This window comes from Microcebus murinus, chromosome 16 (genome assembly GCF_040939455.1).
Source record: "Microcebus murinus isolate Inina chromosome 16, M.murinus_Inina_mat1.0, whole genome shotgun sequence".
Classification (NCBI taxonomy): Eukaryota; Metazoa; Chordata; class Mammalia; order Primates; family Cheirogaleidae; genus Microcebus; species Microcebus murinus.
In genome coordinates this window covers 63,613,178-63,633,078 of record NC_134119.1, presented here as the reverse complement: position 1 = coordinate 63,633,078, position 19,901 = coordinate 63,613,178, and the positions used below count along the sequence as shown (strand labels likewise).

Here is a 19,901-nt window from a genome sequence, read left to right as displayed (position 1 = left end):
GGAGGCTGAGGCAGAAGGATTGCTTGAGCCCAGGAGTTTGAGGTTGCTGTGAGCTAGGCTGACACTATGGCACTCTAGCCAAGACAACAAAGTGAGACTCTGTCTCAAAAAAAAAAAAAAAAATAGGCACTGGGGTCTTTCACCCCAGAACACCCTGGCTGAAAATATAATTCAGAGAGTAGCATCCTGGTGCCTGAGGCCCTTTTAAAGAAAAAGCGTAAGTCAAATTCATCAAAACACTCATCATGAGAGAATACTATGTTACCATAGATCCAAATATATCTGCTTCACTCTGATTTACAACCGACCATCCAAAAGGTCATTCAACAATATGTAGGCCAGGGGTGGTGGCTCACTCCTGTAATCCTAGCACTCTGGGAAGCTGAGGCGGGCAGATCACTCAAGGTCAGGAGTTCGAAACCAGCCTGAGCAAGAGCGAGACCTCGTCTCTACTAAAAAAAATACAAAGAAATTAATTGGACAACTAAAAATATATAGAAAAAATTAGCTGGGCATGGTGGCGCATGCCTGCAGACACAGCTACTCGGGGAGGCTGAGGCAGGAGGATCGCCTGAGCCCAGGAGTTGGAGGTTGCTGTGAGCTAGGCTGACACCACGGCACTCTAGCCCGGGCAACAGAGTGAGACTCTGTTTCAAAACAAAAAAAAAAAATGTAATTTATGCCAAAAATGGCCCTCGGGCAGGGCTTCCCCCTCCATTAAAATCAGTCAAATATAGAACAACCCCCTGCGAGGACAGACAGGTGGACTTTACTATAATCCCCTGAGCCCTGTAAACATCAGGTTATCTTTTGATATCTGTTGACACCTTCACAGAATGGGTTAAAGCCTTTCCTTCCAGAACAGAAAAGGCCACAAAAGTGACTAAAGCCCTATTTTAAACAATAATCCCTAGATATAGATTTCCCATAAAAATTCAGAGACAATGGGGCTGACTTCCTCTCCCAAACAACTTAGGAAGTGTCAAATGGTTTAAAAATAGATTACAAACTTCATGCTTCATGTTGACCCCCATCCACTAAAAAGGCTAAAAAGATAAATCAGACCTTAAAAAAATTGCCAAGGCTGGGCACAGTGGCTCACGCCTGTAATCCTAGCACTCTGGGAGGCCAAGGCAGGAGGAGAGCTCAAGATCAGGAGTTCGAGACCAGCCTGAGCAAGAACGAGACCCCGTCTCTACTAAAAATAGAAAGAAATTAGCTGCACAACTAAAAATATATAGAAAAAATTAGCTGGGCATGGTGGCACATGCCTGTAGTCCCAGATACTCTGGAGGCTGAGGCAGAAGGATCGCTCAGGCCCAGGAGTTTGAGGTTGCTGTGAGCTAGGCTGACGCCATGGCACTCTAGCCCAGGCAACAGAGCGAGACTCTATCTCCAAAAAAAAAAAAAAAAAAATTGCCAAAAGCTGCCAAGAAACCAATTTAATCTGGCATAAGGTGTTACCTTCTGCCCTGTTAGAGATCCAGGTGGTCCCTCAAAGGAGGCCCCAATTAAGCCCCTTTAAGATAATGTATAGACCATTCCTGGCCTCGCTGACAGGAGGCAACCTTGTGTAACAACAGAAAATAACAATTAGACAATATTTTAAAATCTAGGCCAGGCGTGGTGGCTCACACCTGTAATCCTAGCACTCTGGAAGGCCGAGGCGGGCAGATTGCTCAAGGTCGGGAGTTTGAAACCAGCCTGAGCAAGAGCGAGACCCCATCTCTACTATAAATAGAAAGAAATTAATTGGCCAACTAATATATAGAGACAAAATTAGCCGGGCATGGTGGCGCATGCCTGTAGTCCCAGCTACTCGGGAGGCTGAGGCAGAAGGATTGCTTGAGCCCAGGAGTTTGAGGTTGCTGTGAGCCAGGCTGATGCCACAGCACTCACTCTACCCTGGGCAACAGAGTGAGACTCTGTCTCAAAAAAAAAAAAGATAGTAGATAGGCCCAGCCTTACCCCAATGTGACAATAGTCTGACAGATCCAAAGCTGAAAGAAAATGACTTTAATGATGGCCTCAACTAATGACACTGTGGCATGTGCTGCTGAGGGGTATATTTTTGTCTATAGTCAGGAAAAGCAACCCTGAGCCTATCGATATATTAGGAAAAGAGATCGTAGACAATGCTTATTGGGATGCTCAGTTGCACCATTCTCTATACACAATAAAAGTGTCGCCAGACATTAGGCAAGTGCCTTAAAAGTATTTTCCAGGAATATTTGTATACACATAATAAGATCTCTTGGGGATGAGACCTAAATCTAAATATGAAATTGATTTTTGTTTTATATACATCTTATACACATAGCCTAATGGTAATTTTATACAATACGTTTAACAGTTTTATATGTGAGCCAAGCATAGTGGCTGATGCCTGTAATTCTGACACTTTGGGAGGCTGAGGTGGGAGGATCACTTGAGGCCAGGAGTTTGAGATCAGCCTGGGCAACACAGCAAGACTCTAGCTCTACAAAAAAGGAAAAGAAAATTAGCTAGGCGTGGTGGTTCACACCTGTAGTCACAGCTGCTCGGGAGACTGAGGCAGAGGATTGCTTGAGCCCAGGAGTTTGAGGCTGCCGTGAGCTATCATGGCACCACTGCACTCCAGCCTGGGTGACCGAAGGAGACCTCATCTCTGAAAATAATAATAATAATAATAATAATTTTGTACATGAAGTAAAGTTTTGACTGCAATCCAAAAAAAAAAAGTATTTTCCAGGGTCTCCCAAGAAATTTTAAAAAGAGGTTTCATCAAGTAGGGGACTCCCTGAAGCAAATTTGCCAGGAGAGATTCCTGATGGCACAGGACACTTCTTTAGATGCACTTGACTCCTATGGTGGAGAGTGGCCACTCATCAGCATGTGCTTAAAACTTATTTGTTACTTTAGGAAGTGTAACGAGTGACACTTCTGCTGCTGTCACAACACAACAAAAGGCTTTAGACTCTCCAGCTAAAGCTGTCTTAGACAATCATTTAGGTTACTTATTAGCCGAACAAGGTGGAGTATACATAATGACAAACTGCTCCTGCTACACTTACGTCAACACCTCAGCTAAAGTTAAATAAAATAAGAAAACAAACTCCATGGTTACAACAAATAAAAAAATAATAAAGCAGGACTAAATAATTGGTTCTCCAGACTATTTTCTTAGATCCCACAAGGGTTCTGATCCTTATGTTCCTGTATCCTTAAATTTGGCTTACCTCTTCTATTCATTATTGTTATTTATGTCTTATATCTTGATTAATGTCATCATCAAATATAGATTAAGATGCTACTGGAAAACTATAGATGAAAACATGCAGATAATAATATCACAGCATTCAAAACGTAGACCTGGCACCCATAAATACTTCCAACTTCAAGTGGATAAGTTCCATTCCTCAGTTTCCCCACCTTTGCTGCTTTTCAGCAGGAAATCGCCCCCAAAATGAACACCCTGCTTCCTACGTAAATAAGACATTTAAAAAGCCAGTGGGGATTTGTAACCAGGCTCATTGAGATTTTAGTACCCTGTCATTTTTTTAATGACTAAAATAATGTATGAATTTGACTAGGTCCTTGCTTGCTGGTACCTGTTAGCCACTCACTTCCTGCCCAGCAGGGTCCCTTGTTCACACAGTGATTATTAACTGCTAATGTACTGCTAATAACTGCTTGTTTGTCAAGCAGGAGGAGACAGCTCCAGGGTCAGGAGGGAAACCTATGAGTTTGTTTTGCAGAAGCAATGAGTGCCCTTAAGAAACATGACACTATATGAACAAATTCCTATGCACAAAGAATAAAAAGTATAAATTAAAATTATATAATAAAAAACAAAAAGAATTAAATATTAAAATTATTTTAAAAAAAAGAAAGAAACATGACACTAGCTGCTGACTGCCCAGGAGTCTGGTTGCTCAAAGTGTCATTTGAGACTAAAGCCACACAGACTCCTACCCCCAGTTCCCTGAAACTCCCCTTCCCTTACTCCCTAACTTCGTAAAAAGCCCCCACTCCATCTTTTTCTTAAGACGGATTTGAGGGATCTTGCTTTCCTGTCTTCTCGCTTGGGCCAAATCGAATGAACCGTTCTCTGTCTCCCAACACTGGTGTCACTGTGTTTGGCCTTCCCTACCCATTGGGTACACAAGCCTGAACTGGGGGTTCAACAACACACGCTCTGGGGGATTTTGACTAGTAAATGACATAACCAGAGACAGGTGATACGCATGTTTAGTAAACTGCTTACCAAAACCAAATCTGGAAAAAATAATTTGGGAGGCCAGGTATTTGCAGACGTGATTGCAGATGGAAGCGTGCAGGGAAGCTGATGGAATGTCAAAGAACATCCCTGCAAACCTGCGAAGGCACTCAACAGACCCATGTGGACACTCAGACACTAGGCACATGAGGACATCCACACTGTGCTCCAAAAGACAGGTGGAGCCAAGGCTAGGTCACCTCCAGACCAGTCTCCCAGTCTACTCATTCCTGGAAGAGTAGATCCTTACTCTGCCCATTCATTACACTGGACGGTGAGTAGCGGAGCGAAAATTTCTTTTGACACACCTGAATTTTTACATACCGTTCAAGCACTCTACAGCTACGTTTCCACTTCTAATAAGTGTTGGAATATGTTGAAAATATGTTTACCCAAAATAAATGCGAGGCTATTCAATACACAAAGGGAAGCTTAATTTGGTGGCATCAGACCGCTAAGAATTCCATTTGAGGTAGCAATTGACACTCTTAGACATTGTTCATGACATTAATAAAGATTTACACATTAGAACATAAATCAGCATTACACCTTGAAAAACTGCTACTTTTAAATAGTGTTTTCAGTGAGATTAATATTTTGAGCAAAATAAGCCAGGAACCAAATTCAATATATCTAATATCCTGACAAGCACCAAGAGGGAAGGGATAGAACAAGATCAGAGATAGGTAATACTTGTTGAGTCTGGGCAGTAGGTACATTATTCTCTGTACATCTGCTTGTGTTTGAACATTTCTACAATATAAAGTTTTAAAAATAGGACCTTAATGGCTATCACAAAAACAGCCTCAGTTTTCCCCCTCTTTGAAGTAATTACTTAATTACTAAATTTTAATTGATAAAAAGTGATCACAGCCTGGGTGCAGTGGCTCGCACCTGTAATCCTAGCACTCTGGTAGGCCAAGGCGGGAGAATCGTTTTAGCTCAGGAGTTCGAGACCAGCCTGAGCAAGAGTGAGACCCTGTCTCTGCCAAAAATAGAAAAATTAGCTGGGCATGGTGGCACATGCCTGTAATCCCAGCTACTCAGGAGGCTGAGGCAGGAGAATTACTTGAGCTCAGGAGTTGGAGGCTGCTGTGAGCTAGGTTGACTCCATGGCACTCTAGCCAAGGCAAGAGAGTGAGACTCTGTCTCAAAAAAAAAAAAAAAAAAAAAAAAAAAAAAAAAAAAAAAAAAAGTGATCACACACAAAATATAAAAGAATCTCTGGGTTCATAGGGAGCTCAGAGTTCGTATTGTATGGATGCAAGAGTCCCACCAAAACCCCTAGTAATGGTCACTGGGTCTTCACTTGATTACTTCCTGTAATGGGGAACTTCCTACCTGATACCTCAAAGTCTCCAAAAGTACCTGAAGTTTACCAGAGTCAAAATTATAGACACACACACACACACACACACACACACACACATTAACTAAGCTGGTCTGCCTACTCCATAAGTCTTAATCCCTGAAACTGTGAACTGCTCTGAAGACCTCCAATGCCTACACCTTCCACAGGGACTTTAGAAAACCCAGCCTCCTTCCTGGCCAGACTCTACTCTCCAGAGGTCCTGAGTACCCTGAGTATCCCCTGTCTGGATAGCCCCCTACAGGGAGCCTGGCACAGCAACAGAGAATCCGGAAGAATAATTTGGATGTAAAACAGGTTCTGGGGAGTGAGGCCGGATGGGAAGGGCAGGGATTTGGCAAGATGAGGACAGGGAGTCTACGCCTGGTGAGTGTCCACAGTGGCTGGGTGTCTGCTGTCAAAGAAAAACTGCACTGGACAAAGTTAAACAGGCAAGGGAGACTTCAAGATGATTGCAACAGGGAGAGGGACTGAACTCAACTCCAATGAAACAGAAAGCAGGAGGGTTTTTAAATGCTGGGTGAGCTAACGGAAAAGTATCAGAGAATGAAGTGGCAGGGGGATTGGTCAAGGGGAATGTCTCTGCCAGGTAGAGCTTATTCCTGAGTTTGCAAAAGCTTTGCTCTGTGAAGGGGCCATCTGTGTTTGCTGATTGCTGATTACCCAAGTTAGGCTCCTACCCTCCCCGGGACTGGGAGATAGGGGGCGCTGTCTCCCCTGATGATTTCAAAAGCATGACTTCCAGGTCCTTGAGAAAGACAGTCCTGGGTTTTAAAGCTAGCAAGAGACCAGGAGAAGATTTACCTATATTTCAAAGGGGAGAGAAAGAATTTGCAATCACAGTTGGCTCTCTGTATCCACGGAGTCAACCAAACTTGGACCAAAAGAGAGGAGAGAATAAAAAATAACAATGCAAAAACAAAAACAAAACAAAAAAATAAACAATACAAACAAAAACCAATACAGTATAACAGCTATTTATATAGCACGTTGTCTTATGTGTTATAAATAATCTAGAGATGATTCAAAGCATGCAAGAGGGTGTGCATCGGTTACATGCAAATACTACACCATTTTATATCAGGGACTTAAGCATCTTCAGAGTGTGGGTCCCCTGGGGACACTGGGGGTCCTAGAACCAATCCCCCTCAGATACCAAGGGATGACTGTACAAGTTTTCTAAAGTAAGTGCTCTAAGAAAAGAGAGGTCAAGGGCTTAGAGTCAGGAAGAAATCTGTCTAAAGTTTAGTCAAGCTGGGGGGACTGTTAAGTCCCTCTTGGTCACCGGCATTATGTGGACTCTCTCCCACCTTTCTGGGAGTCTGTGATTCTAGGTGCCTGCTGCCCACCCTACAAGGCCAGTGGATGGGTCTGATCACAGCAGGCAGCATCTCCAAGCGGCAAGAAGTGAGACCAGTCGGGAGGTGCTAGCTGGGGGTCTCTGCCATAGCACCAACCTCCTGTTGGGACATCCATCAGGACGTCCTCATCTGCTCAGCATCTGAGTGTCCACGTAGGTCTGTGTGTGTCCTTGGGAGACAACGTGACCCTCTGGTTGTCTTCCGTGTCTCTGTCTCCCTGATGTTTTAAAATTTTTATTCATTTAGTGAGCATTTATTAAACACCATCTGTGGGCATGTTCTGTTCACTGGGGTGTCCCTCTTAACCTCTGGGTTTGCCTGTACATCTACAGTCACATCTGTGTGCCAGGTTGTGTCTGTCTTCCTGCATCTCATATGTAACCACCTCTCTGGAAACCACCGCCCCTGCCCCCGGCGCCGTTTCTATCTTGTGTTTCTCCTGTCTGTCTTTCTCTTGATGCCTCTCAGTTAGTCTGTCTATTGATTGATTGATTCATTCATTCATACAATATCTCAAACACCCTGGAGGCCCCTGAGGAGTCATAGTCTGATGGGGGAGACAGACACTAGCCCAACCTAGTTTGATCAGGGCTGGGAGACAGGGAGGTGCCGGAGGCTGAGGATGGGTGCTGAGCAGGGAGATGGGGGGCAGGGCTGCCAGGAGGGGGCGATGGGTGGGTCCCTGCGTCCAGAGATGCACCCCAGGATTGGAAGCCGTGTGGGTGGTGTGTGTTGGGGTGGGGGGAGAGAAGAGAAACAAAAAGGCCATATGTGCCAACCTCAGACTCAAACAGAGTATGGGAAGGAGGATAAGAAGAGAGCCAGCAAAACACAAACCCCTCAAAATTAAGGGCTACAGGCTCCCAGCCACCTCTTCCCTCAGACCAAGGATCCAGCCCCCCACCCAGCACCCAGGGCTCATCCTGGTCCCATCATGATTACCTAGGAGGAGACCAGCCCACGTGAGGGAGGGTGGGGTGGAGGAAGACTGGCCTGGCTGGGTAGCCGGGATGCCTAGAGCTCAGCAGGAGAACCAGCCAGGCAGCAAATCAAAGCAGGAGGAGCTGTCCCAGGTGTCTCAGCTCAGCTCTGCCCGGCGCTCTGGCATGGGGGTCCCAAGAGCCATTCTGCTGTCCCTCTTTGCAGCTGTGCTCTGCCTGACAGGTACCCAAACTTCCCAGTCCAATAGTAAGAGGGGCTGGAGCCTGGCCCCCTGGGTCTGAGGGAGGAGGGGCTGGGGCTGGACCCCTGGGTCTGAGGGGGGAGGGGCTGGGGCTGGACCCCTGGGTCTGAGGGGGGAGGGGCTGGGGCTGGACCCCTGGGTCTGAGGGAGGAGGGGCTGGGGCTGGACCCCTGGGTCTGAGGGAGGAGGGGCTGGGGCTGGACCCCTGGGTCTGAGGGAGGAGGGCTGGACCCCTGGGTCTGAGGGGGGAGGGGCTGGGGCTGCACCCCTGGGTCTGAGGGAGGAGGGGCTGGGGACATGGACCCCTGGGTCTGAGGGAGGAGAGGCTGGGGCTGGACCCCTGGGTCTGAGGGGGGAGGGGCTGGGGCTGGACCCCTGGGTCTGAGGGAGGAGGGGCTGGGAGCCCAGACTCCTGAGTCTTGGTGGGGGAGGGCCTGGAGACCATCTCCCCTTCATTTCTCTTCCTCTCATCCATTCTTCCTCCATCAGTCATTTTCTCTAGCATCCCTCTTCCCGCCACTCCAGCACTTTTTATCCTCTTTGCCTAAGCTCCTCTTCAAAGGTGCCTCTAGACCAGGCACAGCGGCTCATGCCTATAATCCTAGCAATTGGGGAGGCCAAGCTGGGAGGATCGATTGAGGTCAGGAGTTCAAGACCAGCCTGAGCAACACAGTGAGACCCCCCATCTCTACAAAAAATAGAAAAATTAGCTGGGCATGTTCGTGCATACACAGAATAATGCATTCAGTACAGTCTCTGTACATCTGTGAGGTTTGCGGGAACCTGTGTATGGTTTGTTGTGTTTATGTCAGTGTTTGAGTGTTCTGTTGTGTGTCACTGGGGCTGACGGGTACGTGCACTTACAGCACAAGATCGCAGGTCACTCTGCCCGTGCCGGAGCACGTCTCTCGCTCTGTCAGCAATGTCAGAGGTCGTTTGGTGTTCCGTAGACACCATGAGTTCAGTGCGAGGAGGGATGGGTTCAGTGCGAGGAGGGATGGGCAGAGCAGAAGTGAATCACTTCCTCCTCCCTTATCTAAATCTCAGAGGGCTTCCTGGATGAGGGTGGAGATCTGGAACAGCCTGGGGGGAAAAACTGGGCAGGCAGCTGCAGACAGGTCATTACTCTGCCACGAGACAGAGTAATGGGTCCCAAGAGCCATTCTGCTCTCCCTCTTTGCAGCTGTGCTCGGCCATGACACGGCCATGACCAGCTGCAATAGCAGACTCTGGCTCTCTCAAGGCCACAAGGCCTGCTTTCCTCAGAGCAGAGGGGCCTGGCCCACGTGGCCGTCCTTTGCAGGGTGGAGGCCTGAGTCCCCGGGCCGGGCTCATGCTGTCCCTGCTGACCCCGCGCCTCTCCGCAGGGTCGGGAGCCCTGCAGTGCTACAGCTTTGAACACACCTACTTCGGCCCCTTTGACCTCAGTGGCATGAAGCTCCCCAGCGTCTCCTGTCCCGTCGGATGCCTTGAGGCCGTCCTGTCCCTGGATACCGGTGAGGAGGGGTGGGGGAGAGGGACCGGGATGAGGGATTAGGGAAGGAGGGGAGGACAGAGAAAGGGAGGGGAGGACAGAGAAAGGGAGGGGAGTTTGGTAAAAGGGGAGAGAACGGATAAGGCTAGAAATATGGGGAGGTGTTGGAAGAGGGGAGCAGGGGAGAGGAGAGTAAGAGTGGTTGAGGGACGGGAGGTGACGTGGGAGAGGACAATGAGGAAAGAGGCAGAGGAGGTGGGAGAGGGGAGGAAGAGAAGAATGGGGGAGGGCGCGGGGAAGGAGGGAGGTGTGGGTGACAGCGAGAGGAGTAGAGGGAGGAGGGGAGCGTTGAGGCTGGAGGCCGAGCCCGAGCCCCTCCCGCCCGCAGGGTACCGCGCTCCGGTGACCTTGGTGCGGAAGGGCTGCTGGACCGGCCCGCCCACGGGCGAGATGCAGTCCAACCAGGACGCGCTGCCGCCCGACTTCTCGGTGGTGCGCGGCTGCGCGACTGACTTTTGCAACGGCCACCTCGTGACCCACGACGCTATCCCCAACCTGAGCCCAGGTGCGCGGGGGGCGGGGCTGCGCGCGGGGCGGAGGAGTAAGGAGCGGGGGCCACGCCCCCGGGGAGGGGAGGGGCGTGGCCTGCACTGAGCGCCTGGACATCCGAGCGCGCCGGGGTCCCAGCCCCTCGGCCGGCTGGAGGAGCGCCCAGGTGCAGTGCGCAACCTGCACGACTGCCCCGGCTGCCATCGCCTGAGCGTGCGTCTCCGCTCTTTTGCCAGCGCCCAACCCACAGAGGCTCAGCGGCACCGAGTGCTACGCCTGCGTGGGGGTCCACCCGGAGGACTGCACCCCGGAGAAGTCCCGACGGGTCCAGTGTCACCAGGACCAGAGTGTCTGCTTCCAGGGCAATGGCAGAATGACAATCGGTGAGGGACTGAAAGGGTGGAGGCACCAGAGAGGCCTTACAAGGAGGCATGACCCTAGACTGAGGGGGGGGCGTGGTGCTGGTTTAAGGAGGGAAACCTAAAGTAAGTCTGAGGACCAAGGCATAGCCCTGGCCGCCTAGGTAGAGGTTCAGGTGCAGCAGCCTCCCTCAGTTCTGACCCCTCCCCCTCCCCCCCAGGCAACTTCTCAGTCCCTGTGTACATCAGAACCTGTCACCGGCCGTCCTGCACCACCATGGGCACCACCAGCCCCTGGACAGACATCGACCTCCAGGGCTCCTGCTGTGAGGGGCACTTCTGCAACAGGGACTCAGTGACCCAGCCCTTCACCACTGCTTCGGCCGCTGTCCCTGCCCTGGCGCCCCAGGTCATGGCGCTGCTCCTCCCGGTTCTTCTGCTGCTGGGGCTCTCGGCATAGACAGCCCCTCCAGGAGGCTGGGGGCAGGGTGCATGCACGCCCTTCTCCTCCATGCTGCAGCTTATCGTGTGGCTTACTGGAAAGTGATGTCCAAACAAGAGTTGCACTCCTGTCCCTCTGGTCCTCCACCTCTCTTTTCCTCCTGCTTTCCAACCACCACCCTTCCCCTACCTAGTCAGCAGGCCTGGAAGAAACTGGACCCAGCCACTCGCATCCCAGCATAGAGAGAAACAGACACATCCTGCCCCACACGAAGAGCAGTTATGACAATAGCTGTCACTCCCTCAGCACCAGCCAGGCGCCAGGCAGCCCTCAACACGGCTTCCTGGGCCACTAGGGTGGTGTCTTTACTGGTATATCATCGTTACAGGCACAAGAAGCAGTGTAGGCTAGCAGAAGCCCAGACTCTTGGAGCTGGGCTGCATGGACTTTAATCCCAGCTCTCCCAGTCAGCCTGTAGGTGACCATGGGCAAGTTCTTTAAGCTCTCTGTGCCTGTGTTTCGTCACCTGTAAGGTGGAGATGAAAATAAACTCTATAATAGGAAGCCCAGCTTCACGGTGGTTGTGGTGAAGATTTAATGAGATGAACCTATGGTACCTGGCACACAGCAGCCACCCAGGGTAAGAGGGCCATTGTCATAAGCCCCAAGTTACAGGCAAACAAAGTGAGAGACAAAGGCCCGTGCTTGAGTTCATGCATCCAGTGAGTGGAGAACCAGGGTCCGACTCCCAGCCCCATGAACCGCTAGGCAGCCCCACCTCGCAGACACATGTGTGTTGATTTGATTTGACAGAAAAACACGTGAGGCAAAACTGAGTCAGGGGAAATTCTCCAACCTGTGGAGGTCAGGGAAGACTTCCTGGAGGAAGTAAACCTTGAGCAAAGTCCCAAAGAGTAAATAAGAGTCAGCAAAAAGAAGTAGGGGGAAGGGCATTCTAGGTGGATGAGGAAGGAAGATGGGCACACAGGACACTTACATGAGCACATGAACATCACATAAATGGAATCCTACGGCATGTCCTCTGTGCACATGGTCACAATGTTCCTTCATATCCTTTCTGCCACTTGACCTTCCCAACAACCCAGTAGGATGAGCAAAGGAGTGAGTTGCATCCTGGTATAGTCTGAATGTTTATGTCCTCCCAAAATTCATATTTTTAAACCTAATCACCAAGGTGATGGTGCTAGGGGGTGGGGCTTTTAAGAGGTGATAAGGGCACGAGGGCAGAGCCCTCACAAGTGAGATTATGCCCTTATACGAGAGGCCCTGAGAGCTGCCTTGCCCTCCCACCCTGCAAGTGCACAGCCATCTATAAACCTGAAAGCGGGTCTTCACCGGACATCGAATCTGCTGGTGCCTTGATTGTGGACTTCCCAGCCTCCAGAACTGTGAGAAATAAATGCCTGTTGCTTATAAGCCGTCCAGACTCTGGTATTTTGTTGTAGCAGCCTGAAGGGACTAAGATTATGTGGACAAAATTCCCCAGGCACAATGAGAGAGTGATTTTCAGAGTAAGTGCACAGCAATAACAGACTCCACATCTTCTAACTCTGCCTCGGCAGGCAGCCTTGTGGAGAAGGAAGCAATTCAGAAATGCTCCTTCACTCCTGAAAGACCAAGGTGACAAGGGCTCTAGGACATGACACCCTGACATACAATGGGAAACTGGATGACTTCATTCATTCACTTCTCACATTTACTAAGCACCTACTATATTCTAGGCACTGTTCCAGTTGATGGATCTATAGCAGTGAACAAAAACAGGCAAAAATTCATTCCCACCTTCGAAGAGCTGACCTTTCTAGTGGGGGGGCAACAGACTTTGGATTTTATTGCAAATGTGACTTGAAGCTGGGATGGTCAGTTTGATCTGTCAACTTATCTAGGCAACAGCCCCAGTTATTTTGTCAAGCACCAATCAGTGTGTTACTGCAAGGGTATTTTGTAGATGTGATTAAAGTAAATAATCAGTTGACTTTGAGGAAAGGAGCTTGTTCCAGAGAATGTGGGTGGGTCTGGCTTAATCAGTTGAAAGGCCTTAAGAGCACAGCTGAGGCTTCCCCGAGGAAGAAGAAATTCCACATGTGGACAGCACAAATTCCACATGTCGTCAGCCCAAGCCTGAGATTCCGGCCTGCCCTTCCTGACGTGCCTAACCAGCCCCCATAATCACATGAGCCGATTCCTTGCAATAAATCTCATAATGTAGGTCTGATACTGGTTCTGTTTCTTTGGTTGATTGTAGACTGATACGGAATCCAGTGGAGGATGTACCGTAGAAGGCAGCCATGATCATATATCTATGATTATATATGCATATGATTATATATAATATATATCATATGTACATAAAATAATTATACATTATATGTAATAATATTTTCATTGAGGTGTAAAATACATAAAATGCATAAAGTGTAACTTTTCCATATGTATTTATGCCTGAGTAACTTCCACCCATATCGAGATACCGAATATCTCCAGCCCATGCCCCCAAGCCTCCCTTATACCCCTTCACAGTATCTCCAAAGAAGAAGGGCAGGGGAGGGTTCTGCTAGGAACGAATCCCTAAGAAGAAACCTAAGTACAAATGGGAACTGGCAAAGAAGCAGGAGGAAGGGCGTTCCAGGAAGGGAGGACAGTCTGTACAAACACCTGATGTGTGTACAAGGGGTGAGGAAAATGAGGGTGAAGAGGGTGGCAGGGCCTCAGAAGAGGCTACAACGTCAGGAGGAGATAACGTTTTCTGAACTTTTGCCTACAGCCAATGGGGAGCTGTGAAAGGATTTCGAGAAGGGAGGAGGCACGGTCAATGCCAGGTGACAGGAAGCTGGCTCTGCGGCCATGCAGGGGCAGACCAGAGGGAATGAGGCTAGAGGCAGGAAGCCCAGGGAGGAGGCTGGTGAGGGGGTCTCTTACTCTGGGTCTCCAGAGTCAAGGGCCACTTAGTATTGAAGGGTGGGAGGGAGAAGGAGGGACTGAGAAAAGAGTGCGTGAGGGCTACGGGTTGGGAGGAGTTAAAGTTCCTTCTAAGTGAGGATCATGCTTTCCTCCAGAGATTAAGAAGGGGATTCTGATCCTAAAGGAGCACATAGGGAGATTCTCGGGAGTGGCAATATTCTCTCTTGGTGTGACTTGTGATTTCCTGGGGGGTGCAATATACATTACGTGCCAAAATGTACATCTATATATTATGCACTTTCTACACATATGGTGTACTTCATTTTAAAAAATGTCAACAGAAAAGTCAAGGCTAGAGTCCAGTTCTTTAGACATACAGATTATACCTCTTTAATCTTTGGTGATAGAGGTTAGAATATTGGTTATTCACTGTTGGATCAACTGAGACAGCTGCAAGAGAGCCTGTTGTGATAATGGAGACTGCTCTATCGAGGTGGCGGTCACACACGTCTGTACACAGGTAGAGCTGCATCGGTTCGTGCACTTAAGATTTGTGGACTTGCAATGTGTAAGTCATACCTCAACGAAAAGAAAACAATTTAAAAAACAACATATAATTAAATGATATCATGTCTGGGATTTACATTAAAATAACATAGGAAGTGAGGAAGTGGGTGGAGGCATAGATGAAACACCAATTGACCATGAATTGGTATTTACTTGTCAAATGGACACATGAAGGGTTTATTATACTCTCCTGTTCATGTTCACTTCTATATGTTCTTTTCCTTCTTTGTTTCTTTCTTTCTTTTCTTTTTTTTTTTTTTTGAAACAGGGTCTTGCTCTGTCGCCTTGGGTAGAGTAGTACAGTGGTGTCATCATAGCTCACAGCCACCTCCAACTCCTGGGCTCAAGCGATCATCCTGCCTCAGCCTCCCAGGTAGCTGGGACTACAGATGTGCACCACCACACCTGGCTAATTTTTCTATTTTTTGTAGAGACGGGGTTTCGCTCTTGCTGAGCCTGGTCTCAAACTCCTGACCTCAAGGCTCCTAAAATGCTAGGATTACAGGTGTGAGCAACCAATCCTGGCCTATTTCTATATGTTCAAAGTTCTCCATAATAAATAAACATTAAAAAAATATGTGTCTGTATATCCATATATATACGTATATATGAATAGGTAGATGGTAGATGACAGATAGCTAGAACACACACCCGTTTAACTCACAGTGAACCATGCACCCCCTCCTTGAGAACTCAGATGTCTGCTTTCTCTCAGGGGTACAGATGATCCAATGCCTGGGTCTTAAACAGCACTGAGTCTTACATAACATTGCCCCTTCCCAAGATTCCCCTACACTTAATGGAAGTGGAAGCTCAGGTCAGCACCACGGACAGATCCACACTGTTGGGTCTCAGAACCACAGACAGCAACTCAACTAATGGGGGGACAAAACACAGGGAAATGGAGAAATGCCATCTCTCTCACCCCCAGGACAGCGTGGAACAGGACAAGAGAATAGAGTCAAAAAGCCCAATTAGTATTATATAACAAGAGCATCCTTTCAACATATACTCATTGAGCATCTATGTGCCATGCACTGCTCTGAACACGGGATGGCAAGATCCCTGGCCTTAAACAATTAGACAAACAAAAAAAGGATCATTTTCTACAGTGATAAGTACCATGGCAAAAATAAAGCAATGGAACAAAATATGGAATTATTGAGGGGCATGGGAGAGACCATTTTTGAAGAGGTGGTCAAGGGAGAGATCCTATTTGAGCAGGGAATTGAATGAAGTGGGAGAATGATCCAAGAGGGGATTGGAGGTAAAAACATTCAGGCAGAAGGAACAGAAAATGCCAAGAGTAAGAGGCAGAAAAGAGCTTGGTACGTTTGAGGATCAGCAAAAGGGCCAATGTGGTGAAGCAAAGTAAATGCAGAGGTTGGAGGAGTTTTGGCAAGATAGGAGCAGATACACAGAGAGAAAGATACATAATAGGAGAGACAAAAGTATGGAGCACAGCAGAGATTCACTGAGAAAGATTCAGAGGCAAAAAGAAAGAAGCAAATTGATGCAAGCTATAGTTTACAGACTGCAATTTCCATTACCTATGCCATTATTTTATTATCTATTCATATATACACACATATTCATATATATACTTTTTATTACGGAAAACTTCAAACACACAGGAGTGAACAGAAGAGCATAATATCTATTTGTTATTATTGTGTAACAAACCACTCCAAAATTTAGTGTCTTTTTTTCTTTGTCTTTTCTTTTTTTTGAGATAGGGTCTCACTCTGTTGCCTGGGCTAGAGTGTACTGGCATCATTATAGCTCACTACAACCTCAGACTCCTGGGCTCGAGCAATCCTCCTGCCTCAGCCTCCCAAATAGCTGGAGCTACAGGCATGAGCTACCACACTCAGCATATTTTTCTATTTTTTGTAGAAACAGGGTCTTGTTCTGTTGTCCAAACTGGTCTCAAACTCCTGGCCTCAAGCAATCCTCCTGCCTCAGCCTCCCAAAGTGACAGGATTATAGGTATGAGCCACTGTACCTGGACAAAGAGTTAGTATTTTTTGTTTGTTTGTTTATCTGTTTGTTTGTTTTGAGACACAGTCTCATTCTGTTGTCCAGGTTAGAGTGTTGTGACATCAGCCTAGCTCACAGCAACCTCAAACTGCTAGGCTCAAGTGATCCTCCTGCCTCAGCCTCCTGGGTGTCTGGGATTACAGACACACACCACCACATCTGGCTTATTTTTTCTATAGTAGAGACAGGGTCTCACTCTTGCTCAGGCTGGTCTCGAGTTCCTGAGCTCAAGGAATCCTCCCACCTCAGTCTCCTACAGTGCTAGGATTACAGGTGTGAGCCAGCATGGGGGGCCAAGATTGAGTGTCTTAAAAAAAAAAAAAAATATATATATATATATATATATATATATATATATATATTACTTCTTGGCCAGGTGCAGTGGCTCACGTCTGTAATCCTAGCCCTCTGGGAGGCCGAGGTGGGCAGATTGCTTGAGGTCAGGAGTTTGAAACCAGCCTGAGCAAGAGTGCGACCCCGTCTCTACTATAAATAGAAAGAAATTAATTGGACAGCTAATATATAGAGAAAAAATTAGCTGGGCATGGTGGTGCATGCCTGTAGTCCCAGCTACTTGGGAGGCTGAGGCAGCAGGATCGTTGAGCCCAGGAGTTTGAGGTTGCTGTGAGCTAGGCTGATGCCATGGCACTCACTCTAGCCTGGGCAACAAAGTGAGACTCTGTCTCAAATAAATAAATAAATAAATAAATAAATAAATAAATAAAATATATTACTTCTCATGATTCTGAGGGCTGACTCGGCACTTCTGCTGGTCTCTCCTGAAGCCACTCATGTGGCTGCATTCTGTTAGGGCTGGACTGGAGCTTTTAGCCAGGGTGCCTTGACTCTCCCCTGCACCGCCTCTCTATGGGACTAGCTTGGGCTTCCTCACAGCATGGCGGTCTTCAAGATCTAAGGGCACAAAAGCAGAAGCCTCTAGTTCTCTTGACAACTGGATCTGGAACCGGCCCCTCATCATTTCTGCTGCACTCTATTAGGCATGCAGGTCATGAGCCAGTCAGATTGAAGAAAGAACATACTCTGCCTCTTAGTGGGAGAAGTCACGTGCCAACATCTCCCAAAACCTGCGTCATCATCCTTATTTTACAGATCTCACAGGGCACACAGCTAGGAATGGCAGCTGATCTTGAACTCAGGTCCATCTCTAAACCAAGCTGTGTGTGTTTAATAAATTCAGCGGTCCCTATGAGGCTGAAACTGAGGCCTCTAGACTCCCAGATTGTGTGACATGTGCATGTGCTCTATGTATGTATACAGACACTATATATATACAGAGTGTGTGTTTATGTCTGTGTGTGTTAACATTAATATACATAATTTTTAATTGTTGGGGAATACAGAGATACAAAGGGGAGAATAAGAAAAAACATAGAGAAAGAGAAAGGAGAAAGGGGGAAAGCGTGCCCATGGAGACCAACACCAGGAGACAGAAACAGGGAGGCAAAGCCAAGGAGATCCAGGGAGAAAAGCAAAGACTCAGAGTGAAAACAAGAGAGACTGAGATTGGTGGAACCACGAGGTCTCCTTCCTTTCGCCTGGAAGCTCCATGAGGGCAAGGATTTTGTCTGTTTTTGTTCATTACTGTGTCCCCAGTTCTTAGAGTAATGCCTGGCAGGTGCTCAATATATGCTGACAAGAAACCGCTTAGACACGCAGAGTGCCTGCACTTCCCAAAGTCACCGCGAGGGGGCAGTATCCCTATGCCCTGAAGCCGCCAAACGCCAGCGTCCCAGAGACAGTGGTTGAGGATTTGCGGCCAGTCGTGGACCTCTGACTTTTAGGATGTCTTACCCACGGCTCAGCCCTGCTTTTCGCTGCGCAAGCCCCGGGCGATGAGTGACCTTTCCGACTGAGACACCCTCTTCTTCACCCCCCTCCACCACTCTGCCCAGTTAAACAACCCTTTGTCCCTGACCCCTTCCGGCTGGGCCCCAAGGCACCTGGGTCCTTTCCAGGCCCGGAGATGGAGCTGGGATGAAGGTGGGGCAGCTGGGACAAGGCCAAAGAAAAGTCCTGAAGACTCTGGAATCAGTTCTTCCAGTGTGAGGGACACACAGCTTCCTCCTCCCTCAGCCCCAGGGGCCCAGGCTCCCAGCCCTCCTCCCTCAGACCCTCCTCTTGGGCACTGAAGTCCTCTGGCTTTCCCTGTCCCTCTCTTTTACAGACACCCCTCTCCCGTCCACTCCCCGCTCCGGAGTGAGACCAAAGCTGAGTCACAGGAAGCTCTGGGGCCCTGAGTCACCCCCACGTCCCTCTCAGCCCTTCCCTGGGCTGGAGTCAGCTGGCTGTAGACTGCTGCTTCCCACCAACTGCCCCCACGTCCCTGGATGTCAGTTTGAAGGCTGGTGCCCTTCCCTCTGTGACCCGACCACTGCTACCCACCCGGGCACCTCCCATGCCCAGGCTGTGCTGCCATTCCCTTTTACTTGTGGTCTGTTTGGAGACAGAATTTCTCCGTCTTCTAACTTCCATGTCTTGATCCTGGCTTCTGTTTGCCCTTCACCTCTGGGTCTCTCCTCTCTCCGTCTCTTTGATTTTTTTAATATATTCTCACTCGCCCTCTAGCCGAACCACTCAAGGTCTCTTCTGTCATTGTTGTTGATGTTGTTTTGACACAGGATTTCACTCTGTCGCCTGGGCTAGAGTGCAGTGGCGTCATCATAGACCCCTGTAGCCTCCAGCTCCTGGGCTCAAGTGATCCTCCTGCCTCAGCCTCCCAAAGTGCTGGGATTACAGGCGTGAGTCACTGGGCCTGGCCTTAAGATCTTTGTCTCTCCCTCTGTTTCAGTCTGTGTGCCAATTTTTCACAAGTGCCTGAACTGGAGCGCGGATGCCGTGGAGGGGCTGCAGCTGGAGGGCTCTGTTTCTCTGGCCCTCAGCTTCCAAGTGGCGCTGGGGTGGAACTGGCCACAGCTGTGCCAGTGAACAGCAGAGAGAAACCAAGGCAGAGGCCAGCATAGAGAGGCCCAGAGAGAGAGAGAGAGAGAGAAAGAGAGAGACTGAGGCTCAGAGGGAGATTTGGAGGCAGGGAGAGAGTTAAAACAGAGACACAGACAGAGACAGAGAGAGACACTGATACAGCAAGAGACAGAGACAGAAACTCAGAGCCCTAGGGACAGAGAGAATGAGGCAGAAAAGAGAGCGCAGAGACAGGAGGGCAGAAACCCAGCAGCGATGAACTGGAGAGAAATGGGGGCAGAGGGAGTGGCAGGGAGGGAGAATGAAACAGGAAAACAGAGAGGGACACAGAGGGGGGGGACAGAGACCAAGATACATGAGAGACACAGAGACACCAAGAAGGTAAGAGAGGCAGAGACAGACAGAGACAAATGAGCAGAGAGATACGGAGACACTTG

General features: G+C 48.6%; 1 protein-coding gene across 1 annotated transcript; it reads left to right on the top strand.

Moving 5' to 3' along the window:
• The first annotated feature begins 9,240 nt into the window (after nucleotides 1–9,240).
• LYPD5 (LY6/PLAUR domain containing 5) lies at nucleotides 9,241–12,435 on the top strand. Its single transcript, XM_012761330.2, has 4 exons — nucleotides 9,241–9,667; nucleotides 10,034–10,210; nucleotides 10,431–10,577; nucleotides 10,775–12,435. Exons 1-4 carry the CDS (start codon nucleotides 9,505–9,507, stop codon nucleotides 11,011–11,013), a joined length of 726 nt encoding a protein of 241 aa, XP_012616784.2. The 5' UTR covers nucleotides 9,241–9,504; the 3' UTR covers nucleotides 11,014–12,435.
• The last annotated feature ends 7,466 nt before the right edge of the window (nucleotides 12,436–19,901 follow it).

Excerpts from the sequence above, each read along its gene's own strand:
- LYPD5 (XM_012761330.2), top strand. The coding sequence starts at position 9,505 with ATGCTGTCCCTGCTGACCCCGCGCCTCTCCGCAGGGTCGGGAGCCCTG. Across the intron at positions 9,668-10,033 it reads CGTCCTGTCCCTGGATACCG|GGTACCGCGCTCCGGTGACC; the intron begins GTGAGGAGGGGT and ends TCCCGCCCGCAG. Across the intron at positions 10,211-10,430 it reads TATCCCCAACCTGAGCCCAG|CGCCCAACCCACAGAGGCTC; the intron begins GTGCGCGGGGGG and ends CTCTTTTGCCAG.